Raw genomic sequence first — 12,749 nt, forward strand, 5'->3', positions numbered from 1 at the left:
CTGGTACATACACGAGCCTTGCTACGCAAGAGGACCACGTCAGTCGAGGATCGCAGAACGTAACTGTGGCGGAAGCAGATTCCACTTTCAGGGGAGCAATGCACGTATCTCGCTGGCTCGACTGAGCGTTCAACCCGGTAGTCAAATGAACGCTCACTTGCGACTGCAGCCAGTCTTGCGATGCGTAGTGAGGCTTCAGGTTTGGGTAGGCATACTGTATTTCCGTAGGCTGGGGTACAGAGTCCCTTTTCTTCAGCTTGGTCGGTGCTCGGCGCGGGAGCGAGTCCCTGCGAGTCACTGCGAAGATGCCAGGAGCAACGCTGCGAACCATCCGAGAATACTGGCAGGATGATTTGAATATATCAGCGCTTTGAATACTCCATGAATTCGCGAGAGCTGGATTGCGTTCCTTGCCGTCTTCGAGAGGCTACCGGTGACCTTCGTAGGAGTCCACGTTACAGGGGAAATCACGCGGGCGGAAAGAACACATATGTCCTCTACGCCGGTCTGATCACGCCTGTGCTGGACTGAAGCTATGAAGCTTACCGTGCAAGTAGAGAATCACCCTCGACCTCGGCCAGGCAGCTCAAGCTTGTGCAGTACGTAGGAAGAGACAAGGTCCCCCAAATTTGAAGGCGACAAAGACGGCGAGGGTTCAGCGCTGAATGCAGAGCCAGAGTTCCCTGAGGACATAGACAGAGGGGACGGTACAGTACCGCCGTGGCGGATGAATGATATACCTGGATACCCCGCGGGGCCCCGTACGGCATCACCGGCGAGCACAGGCATCCTGGACTCTCCGAGCAAGGAGTCCGGGACACTGAAAAGATTCAGTGACAAGCGCTCCCTTCCGCCCATGCCCGGGCACCGTCAAGGTCGAACCCGCCGGTTTTATGTTGATGGAGACGAGTGATAAGGCGTGATCATGACCAAGACTGGCAGGGGGCTGACTGCAGAGTGCAGTATGCATACCTGAGTCATATAAAACCAAGAAAACCCGACTCTCACCAAAAACACATGAACGCCTCCGACTGTATTCACGGGGGAACCAAGCCCCTGTACCTTTCCTACGGAGCCCCTCCATCCCGTCTCTTCGCAGACAAAGAGAGACAGAGACAAAGCGGTCGACGATGTTCCCAGCATATTAGAGCAGAAACCAAGTCTGCGAAAGCTTACATGAAAGCAGACATCACCTGGCAAAGGCTGAGAGCGTCGAGGAAAGGTTGTGGACCGGACCGAGAGGAAGCGCTCAATACGTCGGCGATTGCCGCGGGTGGATCTGAGATCCCAATATTAATGCGTGATCAAGGATAGCTTGCGGTCGCCCTCAGCCCTCCATCTAAACCCTCATCCCCTCCATACAAACAACATGGTCAAAGCCGTCGTTCTCGGTGCTGCTGGTGAGTGCAAGTGGAATGGGTGCCGCGACCCGCCTTGACTTTGCGCGAATAGGTGGTATCGGCCAGCCTTTGTCGCTGCTCCTGAAGACCAACCCACTGATCTCCGAGGTGCGATTCAACTTGATGAGTATTCGCGAAGAGGATAGAAAGACTGATCTCTTTGAACATGGCTGCGTGCTGTTCTAGCTGTCGCTGTATGATATCGTGAACACGCCCGGAGTGGCTGCCGATCTCTCGCATATCGCGACGCCGGCCAAGGTGCAGGGATTCCTGCCCGCCGATGACGGCCTTAAGAAGGCTCTGACCGGTGCTGACATCGTTGTCATTCCTGCTGGTGTTCCCAGAAAGCCCGGGGTGTGTCTGTACCTGCGTCGTGAGATTGCACTCGTACTGACCCTACGCAGATGACTAGGTGAGAATATGGCGCAGACGCGTTCCACTAATAGCTCATCGACTTTCCTCCCCCTTGATAGAGATGATCTGTTCAAGGTAAGTAATGAATTTAGGGGGTTAACTAGACGAATGCCAATCCCATCTGGTCCTAGATCAACGCTGGTATTGTCCGCGACCTCGCCACAGGCATCGCAACGACCGCCCCCAAGGCTTTCGTCCTCGTCATCTCCAACCCTGTCAACTCCACCGTCCCCATCGTCGCCGAGGTATTCAAGAAGAACGGTGTCTTCGACCCCAAGAGGTAAATCTTTCACTACCTGAACGCGCCTAACCACTAACCAACCGTTCACGGACAGGATCTTCGGTGTCACGACCCTCGACGTCGTCCGCGCCTCCACCTTCGTCTCCGAAATCCTCGGCGACCTCTCTCTCGCCCCTTCCATCAAAGTCCCCGTCGTCGGTGGTCACAGCGGTGTGACGGTACGCTCCCTCCCCTACCCGTCTCCCTTTTCACCCTAACCCACAGCTCCCCTAACCTAGATCGTCCCCCTCCTCTCGCAATCCTCCCACCCGCTCCCCACCTCGCTCAAGGGCGACGCGCTCGACAAGCTCGTCAACCGCATCCAGTTCGGCGGCGACGAGGTCGTCAAGGCCAAGGACGGCGCGGGCTCTGCGACGCTCTCCATGGCGTACGCCGGCGCCGAGTTCGCCGAGAAGCTCCTCCGTGCGGCCAAGGGCGAGAAGGGCATCGTCGCGCCGACGTACGTCCACCTCTCCGCGGACAAGGCCGGCGGCGACGCCATCAAGAAGGAGATCGGGAAGGACCTCGATTATTTCAGCGCCCCTGTCGAGCTTGGGGTGAGTGTGATCAGGACTTGTTGTGGTGTTTGGCGTGCTGACATTATTGTGCGCAGCCTGAGGGTGTCGTGAAGATCAACTCCCTGGGTAAGATCAATGAGTACGAGCAGAAGCTCATCCAGGCTGCCCTCCCGGACCTCGCTACCAATATCGAAAAGGTACGCAAAGTCAGTAGAATACATCCTCCTGACGCTCATCGCTATCCAGGGAGCCTCGTTCATCGATGCCCCGAAATTGTAGGCTTTGATGCGGTCAGAGAAGTACTATGTATGTAAGTTCGAAGAAGTGAAGGAAGAATATCGCTGTGCTTGTATTCCCCGCATGGATTGTATGAGCTCCTGACTCACGACTCCCGTTTAATGGAAGATACTGCTCATAGATCTGTATTGGCAGAAATGGTATAGGGATACAGGATGCGCCGAGGTGCTTGTCAAACAACAAGCCACTCCGAAATACGGTATGAAGCAAGGGGAAGCCCAATAGCTACCGCTTGTCCGTAAGATACACAACGATCGTTCGATGGCGGACATATACGAAGCGAGAAAGCAGTTACACAGCATGATAGATCAACAGCGAAAGCGAGAAGATAATAAAGACATGGGCAAATCGAAGTCCGGATTTCGACATGGTTTTCACGGAACATGCATAAGATGCTTACAGATGCGGATGCAGATGCGGTGGTGGGGTATATGCTCATGCAGGCACAGCGACAGGTTTCCGTGCCGGTCTAGCTGTTGGCGTCGCATTCTCCTTGTCTTCCCGCTCGCTCATAGACGATGGGCTGCGCGCAACTTTTGAGGCTGGAGTCACCGAGGATGCCCGACGGTGCAGAGTTGACGGCCCTGCAGTCGCGGGTGCCGGGTTGGCAGAAGAGGTACGCTTCAGGGAGGACGGCGGCAATCTTGACTGGGTCGGGGTAGGTGTTCCTGCCGATGCCGCAGATGCCCGAGGCTTCGTCAGCGGGGGCCCCATAGCTCCCTGGATTTTCTGAGCGGATGCAGGTAAGGAATCTGCGCTCGAAGTGCTATCCATTGTCCGATTGCCGCGAATACTTTTGCTTAGCGCAGACGGAGTCTGGCTAGTCCCTCGCTTGGTGGTCTCCGACAGTCGTGAGGAAGGTCGCGATGTCCCAGGGGTCACTGGAATCGACGATTCTCGGCGGTGGAAAGTCTTGGTAGTCGCTGCGGCGGGTGTAGCACCAGCTGTTCCCTTTACTCCGAGGCGTCGTTTGAGCTAATGGGTGTCAGCAATCTAGGTCTTGCCACAGGATGAACCATACTCACAAGTTCTAGTTCCTGCTGCTTCGAGTCTAAAGCAATATTCATGCCATTGATATCTTCCTGGTGTTTGTTGCGCTGTTTCGTCAATTGCACGATCTTGATGTCTTTGTCAGACGTCTCTGCTTGCAAGACGTGGACTTGTCTTCGAAGCTTCTCGATTTCGGCAGTCAGCGATGCAACACGGTCATTCAACGTCTTCAACGCGACGTCCGCCTCTGCTTTCTGCTGTATCATGGTCTCCATGCTCGTCCGGGCTTGTTCCTCCCGACTTGAGATATCATCGATGGCCCTGCGTTGTTCGTCGACAATACGATTGTGCTCACGCTTCAGGCCAGACAGCTCATCTTGCAACTGCTCGATCTGTTGTTCGCGCTCAGCAACCCGTTTGGAATATTCGGTAGAATCGGTATCGCGTTCACGAAGATTGTCTTCCAGTCGCTTGACAGTGTCAAGAGCATATTGACGTTCTCTGTCGAGATCTTCGATACGATCCTCCCGCTCTTGGAGAGCCTGTGTCAAGCCATCGGTGTGCTCTCGCTCGGCGTGAAGCTCATCCTCGAGCTTCGACGGCAATGAGCATCTGCCTTCGGTGATATGAAGGAAATTGCATACCTGCTGCTTCTCTCTTTCTATCTCATCCCTAGCGTTCCAGGCCTCCTGAGCTTCGGCCTCTAGCTCACACTTGCGATTCTCAGTCTGACTCCAGTCAACTTCCATGTTGGAGATTCTTTCCTCGAGGACTTCAATCTCAGTCTGGAGCGTATTCCTGTCCTGAGTGAGAACCTGGATCCTATCGTTCATCTCCTCCGTATTCTTCCACTGCGCCTCAAGCTCGTTCTGCAGCATGCCGAGCTGTTCTTCTTTCCTGGCAACCTCCTGGCGCAGGTCATCAAGTTGGCCAGTGACTTCCTTATTCTCCACCTCCAGCTGGTCCACCCGGGTCACCAGTCGCGCACGCTCCTCCGCCCATGCGAACTCAATCTCGCGGTGGCGGTCCTTCTCCTCTTCGTTGACCTGCTCGCGCTTGACAACAAGAGCCTTCAGCTCGTGCTCGTCGTCTCCGTAAGATTGCCTTTGCATCATCGTCATCTGCTCGTTCGCAGCCTTGATGCCCTCTTGCAGCGCCCGTTCGCAGGCCTCTTTCTTCTCCAGCTCGCCGGTGAGTCTCTTAATCTCATCGTCCTTCGCGCCAGCGTCCGCCTTGAGCTTCTCCACCTCCTCCCTCGCAATAGCCTCTCTCTTCTCTACCTCCTTCTTCTCCATCTCAAGGCGATTGATCTGTCTGTGCAGCTGCCTCAGCGCCTCCCCGCTCGCCTCATCCATGACGCTCCGCTCCAGGCTCTCCTGGCGACTATTATCGACCTCTTCCTCAAGGTGCCGGCACGTCCGCTCGAGCTCCTGCACCTTCTTCTTCCACTGCTTCAGCGCGCTCTTGCGCTTCTCTGCGTCGCGGTCAGCCTGCTCGAGCCGCGCAGAGAGCATCCCCACCAGCTCGTCGCGCGCCTTCAGGTCGATCTCGTAGTGCCCGCACATCTCCTGCTGCAGCGAGAGCTGCGTCTTCAGCGACAGGATCAGATCTTCCTCACGCGAGCTCTTGCGCGAATGCGTGGTGTGTGGAGGCGTGGGCGGGATGTTCGCTTGTGGCGAGTAGAATGTCGTGGCATTTGTCGAGAAGGGGTCTGGCTCGGGTTGAGCGTAGACGACCATTGCTTCCGAGCGATCGTCGATGTCAGCCTCGGGAGATTTCATAGTAGAGCGCAGCATCGACTGGAACATGGTGTCGCTCATGGACCGCCCGCGTTTCGCGAGGCTGCCTTCCGGCGATACGGGGCGTGCCTCCGACTTCTCTGCCGCAGTCATGAACGACTGGCTCTTCTCCGACTCTGCAGAGTTGCCATCCGCCACTGAGTGGAAGACGGTCTGACCGAAGCTGAAGGATTTGCTTCGGTCCAGGGTATGCTCGGACTTGGCTGTCGCGAACGATACCGACTGGTTATGTTTGAGGGGCGTACTGCTGCGCCGCACTGGATCCGAACCGAGACCCTCTACGGTCTCCGCGGTGTCTTCAATTTCCACCGCTTCGTCAAGTAAGCGACCTTCAGTATCCACTGGGATGGTGGGCAGCTCGTGTTCTTGGGATATGTCAAAGATGTTGGAAAGGTCAGAGGTAGGGATAGCAAATGACGCAAGGCCTCTTGACGACTCTCCCGGAGTGCCAGGGTAGGGTGGCGCCAGCTTGGGCGGGGAGAATAGATCATTCATGGACGACGGGATCTCGTGACGCAGAGTCGATCCTGCCGGCTCGTTCGGAGCAGCTTGCTGGAGACGATCGTGGAAGGAGTTAGGCTCGGGCTCTGAAGCTACTGATGTGTCGGGTGTGATAACTTTGTATGCGTCGCGCGAGAAGAACCTGACGCTCTGCCCGGTAGCGGGGGTGTTCCGGTCTCGCAGGATTGAACGTAGCGAACCGAATTTGTTGTTGTCAACAGGTGTCTGCGGGGGTTTCGAACTGTCCTGAGAGTCTCTCCGCAGAGTCTCTTGAGATGGACGCGGAGAATCCGTTAATCCCCGTGGCAGCGATATGTCCGAACCTGTATGGTTCGGCGTGTTCAGAACTATGACATTTCATCATATAAGAGTGGAGAGTTTACCATTCAAGTTCAAGGAGTTTTTCAATCTCGAAGGTAGTGATAGCGATAGCTTGGCGGGAGACTGATTCTCGCTGTCCTCGCTCCATGGCATCTTAGACGCTCGCTTCAACAGCCCCTTTCGCCCACTCTTCGAAGGCGACGCCGGCGGACTAGCATTCGGAAAAGGCACCTCCTCCTGATTGTTATAGAACACGGAAAGGTTCGGGTGCTGCTCAAAGACGCCGTCCAGCACTGGAGGCTGCAACCCGGACTCCTCCCACTCGTCGTCGTCGCGGCCGTGCTTGGATGAGGATGATTTCAAGGCATTGCTGAGCTTGGACCACATGGCGCGCCCTGAGTGTTCAAGGCCGCAAAACGAGCACTGTAGGCAGCCGATTGTGGGGTCGGTGGAGGTGGCCGGTAAGAAGTGAACTGCCTCGTGCCACGCGCCATCACATGCATCACAACTGAACGCGGGCGCGTCAGTCACGTGATCGCGCACTCCTGGTACTGTACGCGGCGGCGCGACGCAGTTGATGTCAAGCCCTTGTATTCAAAACGACAACAAACGTAAAGTATCAAAATTGAACAAGGCGAATGCCCTCTGGAGTTGTACAGTACACCGTGTCCCTGGTCGACTGACCCCCAGCGCATGTGAGGAGACAACCTTTCTCAGACAAGGTAAATCCAAAAATTTGTCCTTGGGGACGCTGTACATAATCACCTTCAATGCGGAGAGAACACCAGAAGACCCCCTGTGCGTAGGGGTGCCCATAATCACCATATCCCCGCACTTCCGAGGCTTTGCTAAGTTGCAGTTTGACCTCGTGAGTCAGTTGGTGGCCATCTTCGCTGCCCATACCGGTCACAAGCAGCCAGCTGGAACGCCCCGTAAGTCATCATCAGGAGTTGTCGGCCTCTAGTTATAGTCTTCAGGCTCCAGCGTTTCCCCTGGCCAATACTCAGTCCGTCTGCAGTGTTTATTGAAGTGCAGTTCTCAGCATCCAGGGCCGTCTCCGGTTGATTGCGCGCTCGCACAAGGAGCTTCCAGCTCAAGACACCGATACGATTTCCATTTCTTCCGTGGCTCCGTTTCCGGTCGGTCTCCGATTTACAGTATTTCTGGTGATCCAGCCCGATGGCCAGGTTGCAGTAGGAACCCGACTGGAGCAGAATTGTGGCAAGCCTTCGTGTCAGGAGTCGAGCTCTAGGGCCAAGTAGCCGCCCATACCGTCCGAAACAAGCAAGACGTTGTGGGAGTTGATGACGCCTATCTGGACTCGGAGCCCCAGAAGCTTCAAGCTCAGGTATGTAAGTAGATGCTCTCGTCATTAGCTCGGACTATGATAAGCCAAAGAAGCAACCAGACATCACATCACCTCTGATAGTGGTGCACATATCAGATAGATTGGGAGGCAACGGAACAACGACGGCCTTTGGCGACGAGGGGCAGCGGCGTCCGTTGGCACTTCTATGAGATATCAGTGGAGAGAAGGGCGTAGTTGGAATTATGGCGGATGACCAGCCGAGTTTTCCAGAGAAGCCAAGTCGGAATGCTAGATAAGAGTCTGCTGAAAACGGACTAGCAGCGGGTGACTTGAAAATGACTGGCTGCAACGGAAAGTCTGTAACAGGTCCGGTGCGTTCGGACTCGGAGGGAGGAGCGTACAAGACCCGATGAATATTCGATGAATGGATGGACGTACGGTAATGACCCTGCGCTTGATGGGACAAAGCGACCTCAGCTCGTGGCCGTGCGGGGCGGACGTATATTTCCTCCAGAAAATCAAGTAAAAGTGGTTAAAAACCTCCAGGATATCCGTAGAATCGCAAGTCACGACAGAGAAATCCACAGCAGTCATGGCTTGTGATGTCAGTAACGTCCACAGCTGAGAAGGCGAGAAGACTGACGATAAGAGCCAGGAACCACACGCGCAGCACAGCCCTCCCGCTACTTGTCGCCCAATCCGGTAAATTCATGGATCGGTTATCCAAAAATTCCGCGAAATCAAATGGGTGGTTATCAGAGCGAAGGAGGCGCTTTTTATACCTTCGTCTGCCTTCCTGAGCGTGGACGCCTGCTCCGACCGTCAGTGGAGTGCGACTCGTCCCCTGGTATAAGGCCTTCCCCTCGTTGTCTCCTGCTCGTCATTCTCCCTCCGCACGACTCTCAGGATGGCGCACCGTACAGAGGTGAAAGTGAACCCGGTGGGATCGACCTCGGACTTCAACGACGATGACAGGGAGCTCGAGGCCCTGGGATACGTACCCTCCTTCAAGAGGGAGTTTTCCAATCTCGCGACGGTGAGCAGATTCCTGGACTAGTGGGATCTTGTGACCGGCCGACCGATCGCGAATATCTTGGTTCTCAGATCAGCTTCGCGTTTAGCATAATGGTGAGGGATCGCCGTCTCGTCTGAATCAGTGCTATCCTTGCCCCATTCGTTTCGCTCATAGATGTGAACGAATAGGGGCTCTGCTCAAGTGTGGCTACCACATTTAACACCCCGCTGCTATTAGGCGGACCAGCGTCGGTGAGTCCAGAGTAGTTAGCTTTCTACGGGCAACCTCCATATTCGTTGCAGGTGACATGGTGCTGGATATTGGGAGCATGCATGTGCTTTACCCTAGGTAAGGAGGAAGTCCCTGCTCTGAAGTCTGCAATCTCGATGTAATGATACTTCCAATTAAGGAGCGAGCATTGCCGAGATCGTCAGTGCTTTTCCTACCTGCGGTGGCTTGTAAGTCTATCCGCATTGCATTGCACCTATATATCCTTGATCACCCTTGGTCGGTCAGGTATACCGCGTCCGCACAGCTATGTCCGAAGAAGCACCGCCCAGTAGTGGGCTGGGTTGTGGGGTGGCTGAACATCCTAGGTAAATAAAATATTTTTGAACGCGCACCCGAATCCCAATGTATTGTATCGCAGGTCAAGTCGCTGGCCTATCGTCTACGGAGTTCGGCCTGTCCAACATGATCTGGGCAGCAGTCGTCATCGGCAAGGTAAGCCACGCCAATCCATTGCCTAGTACTCCAAACATTTACCCTTCCTGATTTTACTAGGGCGGCAATTACGAAGTAACGTCCGTGAGTACATTCCTACATTCGCCGGTCTACGGCCACCGTTGAATACTTCGCTGCAGGGTAAAGTCGTAGGCCTGTTCGCTGGGCTCCTAGTCCTCCACGGCATCCTCGTCAGTCCTTCACCCATCGGTATTCAGCGTCAGGACCAGTACTAATCATCTCAATACACCTCCAGAACTCGCTAGCGACCCGACACCTCGCCTTCCTCACCAAAGGCTTTGTCTTCGTCAACCTCGGCGCGACCATGCGTGCGTACGCCCTTCTTCCTTCCATCTTCACCCCCCATCCCCTTCCCCACAGTCTGCGTTTACTAACAATACGCCGGAACAGTTATCATAATCGTCCTCCTCGCAACGACGCCCCGGTCCGAGATGCACCCCGCGTCGTACGTCTTCGGCTCGGCGGGGCTTGTGAACCAGACGGGCGGATGGAACGGCGGGATCGCGTTCCTGTTCGGGCTGTTGAGCGTGCAGTGGACGGTATGTCCTTCATCATCCCTTTCCTTGTTTTGTGGCGCGTAATGGGATTGAATGCTGAATATTCGGACGCTGCTGTAGATGACGGATTACGACGCGACCGCACATATCTCGTAAGCTCCCTTCCTCTCGTCGTAAGAAACAGACATCAACCTGGGCTGAAAACGTAGCGAGGAAGTCAAGAGAGCGGCGTACGCAGGTACGCGGATACTATACCACTATGTCATCCAACTTGGCTTATTCACCTTACCTTCCTGATTCCTGCAGCGCCAACGGCGATCTTCATCGCGGTCCTGGGCACCGGGCTCTTGGGGTGGGTGCTGAACATCGTCTTGGTTCTGTGTTCCGGTCCCCTGTGCGTACTCCCCTTCCACAGACCATCCTTCTCCGCTCAACTTGAGAGGTAGTGAGAACCTTCCCGGCCCCTCCGGCGAAGCCTTCCTCGAGGTGAGTCGATAAAAATCGCACGTTCATAACCTCCCGATGCTTATATGAAAAGATTATGGCGCTGCGCATGGGCAACGCCGGAGCGTTGGTTTTATGGGTACGTCTGAAGCATGAAATAGGATATAAATGCGGGGGTTGAATTGTTCCTGTGGGTAGGCGTTGGTGTGCTTGACCGCGTTCTTCGTGTGCCAGACCGCGCTGCAGGCGTGCTCGCGCACCGTGTACGCGTTCAGCCGGGATCACGGTACGTTTCCCTTCTCCCTACCTCCCTCCTTCCTCTTCCTCCTTTCCCCTACCCCAAACTGCCATCAAAACCGAACACTGAACATCGAACCTACGCACCCGGTAGGCTTCCCTGACGGCGGCTACCTGAGCCACAACAGCGCGGCCACGCAGACGCCGCTGCGCGCGATCTGGGCGACGACGCTATTCAGTATCCTGCCGGGGTTGCTCGATTTTGCGAGCCCCGTCGCGGCGAACGCGATTTTCTCGCTGTGTGCGATCGCGCTGGACTTGTCGTATATTATTCCGATTTTCCTGTGCGTCCCCTTTTCCCCTCTCGCCCTTTTCCTCCTCTCCTCCTTTCGCTGATGATGATGTGGGGAATGGGGCAGACGACGGCTGTACAGGAATCACCCGGAGGTGCAGTTCAAGCCCGGTCCATTCTATATGGGGGGTGGACTGCTGGGGTGGGCGTGTAATATCAACTGTTGTCTCTGGACGCTATTTGTATGTGTGATTTTCTCGCTGCCGACGGTGTTGCCTGTCACGCCGCAGAACATGAATTATGCTTCGGTGAGTAGAGGTGGCGATGGTGTGTTTTGGTGGTTCGTGTTAATGAGTATGTTTTAAGGTTATTACGGGAGGTGTTGTTATTCTGTCTGGGTGAGTCTAGTCTTGCGGTTTCGAGGGAGGTGCATGGTTGACTTTGGCTTTTTCTTGAAGTATTTGGTATATCGTTGGGTACGTCTAGGTCGCTTTTGAATCGCATATCGTTGTTTATACTCACCCTCTTCGCTGATGCAGCGGCCATCGGCACTACAAGGGCCCCACCTCCAACCTGCACGAAAAGGAGGGGGAGGGACAGGAGACGGAAGATGATGACGGGAAGAGGGAGAGTAGGGAGCAGGACCGGAAGGGGGATATCACAGTGTAGGCATACTCCCCGCCCTTCATGCCCCGGACTAAGAGATTGGATATACTCAATTTATACACTTATCTATCGCTGCAAATTTATTGTATACCTTGCATGTAACGATGCTACTGTACGGACGGATGGCGAACCGCTCTGACTGTTAGTACGCTTGATTCCGGGACTTGCACTTCGGGACTTGCACTTTTTTGGGCCTTGCAAAAGGTTGTCCGAAGAAGATATCGAACAGGTACCATTTTGTAATACGTTCCAGAGTGCTCACAAAAATATTTTACACCGCCTCAGAAGGTAATTATAATAACTTACATTCCGATTCCTGTTCAGTTCCGATTCCTCTAGAATCGGTTTACTGTTCAGTAGTTGTATAGGGCTCTCTGGTGATCGAGAAAGCGAGCGCTTAACAGGGGTTATACCACTTACAGCCCGAATTACTCAAAATGTAATAGGAGCACTGTTCATAAATGGTAGGTGGACCGATCCAAATCTTACCGCCACCAACAAATAGGAACTACAGTGCCTTGCATAAGAAACTGACTGAACATCGCATTTCCGCCCGCGTTATTTGTTCGCGCCAAATATACCCTTTTCGGGTAGGTCTGGAAGGCCTTTCGCGAGACCGTTTGCTGGGCAAGGACTCGCAGACGCCCCGAGAGGGCTCAAAAGGCTTCAGAGAATGCATGGAATGTATATTCTAACACTACACTAAGGGCTGTAAATTATTATACTCTGCCCCCAGCTGTATGCCTCTCTACCCTCCCTCTCGATGGGTCTTTGCCGCACATTTGCCGATACCCGAAAAGGGTATATTTGGCGCGGACAAACAACGCGTGCAGAAATGCGATGTTCAGTTTCTTATGCAAGGCACTGTATTACCCCTTATGTCAAGGATTACCGTTTGTGTGATGGAAATTAATTCCAAATATGTAGGGTGGCACTGTCACACATCCCTCGGCTGCCTAATGGCAAGCATCCTGTTGCCTACGGTACAAGCTATCACAGTGTTGAAAACATGCTGTATACAGTAC

General features: G+C 54.4%; 3 protein-coding genes across 3 annotated transcripts; 2 read left to right on the forward strand and 1 right to left on the reverse strand.

The window, feature by feature from the left end:
* Positions 1-1,329: 1,329 nt before the first annotated feature.
* On the forward strand, positions 1,330-3,422 carry GLOTRDRAFT_138589 (NAD-malate dehydrogenase). Its single transcript, XM_007867658.1, has 10 exons — positions 1,330-1,400; positions 1,453-1,508; positions 1,587-1,754; positions 1,805-1,812; positions 1,874-1,889; positions 1,946-2,094; positions 2,150-2,273; positions 2,334-2,651; positions 2,708-2,809; positions 2,859-3,422. Exons 1-10 carry the CDS (start codon positions 1,370-1,372, stop codon positions 2,889-2,891), a joined length of 1,005 nt encoding a protein of 334 aa, XP_007865849.1. The 5' UTR covers positions 1,330-1,369; the 3' UTR covers positions 2,892-3,422.
* Positions 3,345-8,423, reverse strand: GLOTRDRAFT_93366 (uncharacterized protein; the record flags this gene model as incomplete). The annotated part of the gene is made up of 6 exons (XM_007867659.1): positions 3,345-3,884; positions 3,935-4,492; positions 4,544-6,522; positions 6,583-7,107; positions 7,386-7,902; positions 8,268-8,423. 6 exons carry the CDS (start codon positions 8,421-8,423, stop codon positions 3,345-3,347), a joined length of 4,275 nt encoding a protein of 1,424 aa, XP_007865850.1.
* Positions 8,424-8,624: 201 nt separating this feature from the next.
* On the forward strand, positions 8,625-11,899 carry GLOTRDRAFT_60607 (APC amino acid permease). Its single transcript, XM_007867660.1, has 22 exons — positions 8,625-8,865; positions 8,934-8,957; positions 9,033-9,095; positions 9,147-9,192; positions 9,254-9,302; positions 9,361-9,440; positions 9,494-9,567; positions 9,628-9,651; positions 9,708-9,758; positions 9,824-9,896; positions 9,979-10,127; positions 10,206-10,237; positions 10,295-10,323; positions 10,392-10,479; positions 10,532-10,571; positions 10,624-10,668; positions 10,728-10,815; positions 10,921-11,110; positions 11,186-11,366; positions 11,425-11,456; positions 11,517-11,534; positions 11,598-11,899. Exons 1-22 carry the CDS (start codon positions 8,737-8,739, stop codon positions 11,725-11,727), a joined length of 1,635 nt encoding a protein of 544 aa, XP_007865851.1. The 5' UTR covers positions 8,625-8,736; the 3' UTR covers positions 11,728-11,899.
* The last annotated feature ends 850 nt before the right edge of the window (positions 11,900-12,749 follow it).

The sequence above is a fragment of the Gloeophyllum trabeum genome (genome assembly GCF_000344685.1).
Source record: "Gloeophyllum trabeum ATCC 11539 unplaced genomic scaffold GLOTRscaffold_00006, whole genome shotgun sequence".
NCBI classification, from domain to species: domain Eukaryota; kingdom Fungi; phylum Basidiomycota; class Agaricomycetes; order Gloeophyllales; family Gloeophyllaceae; genus Gloeophyllum; species Gloeophyllum trabeum.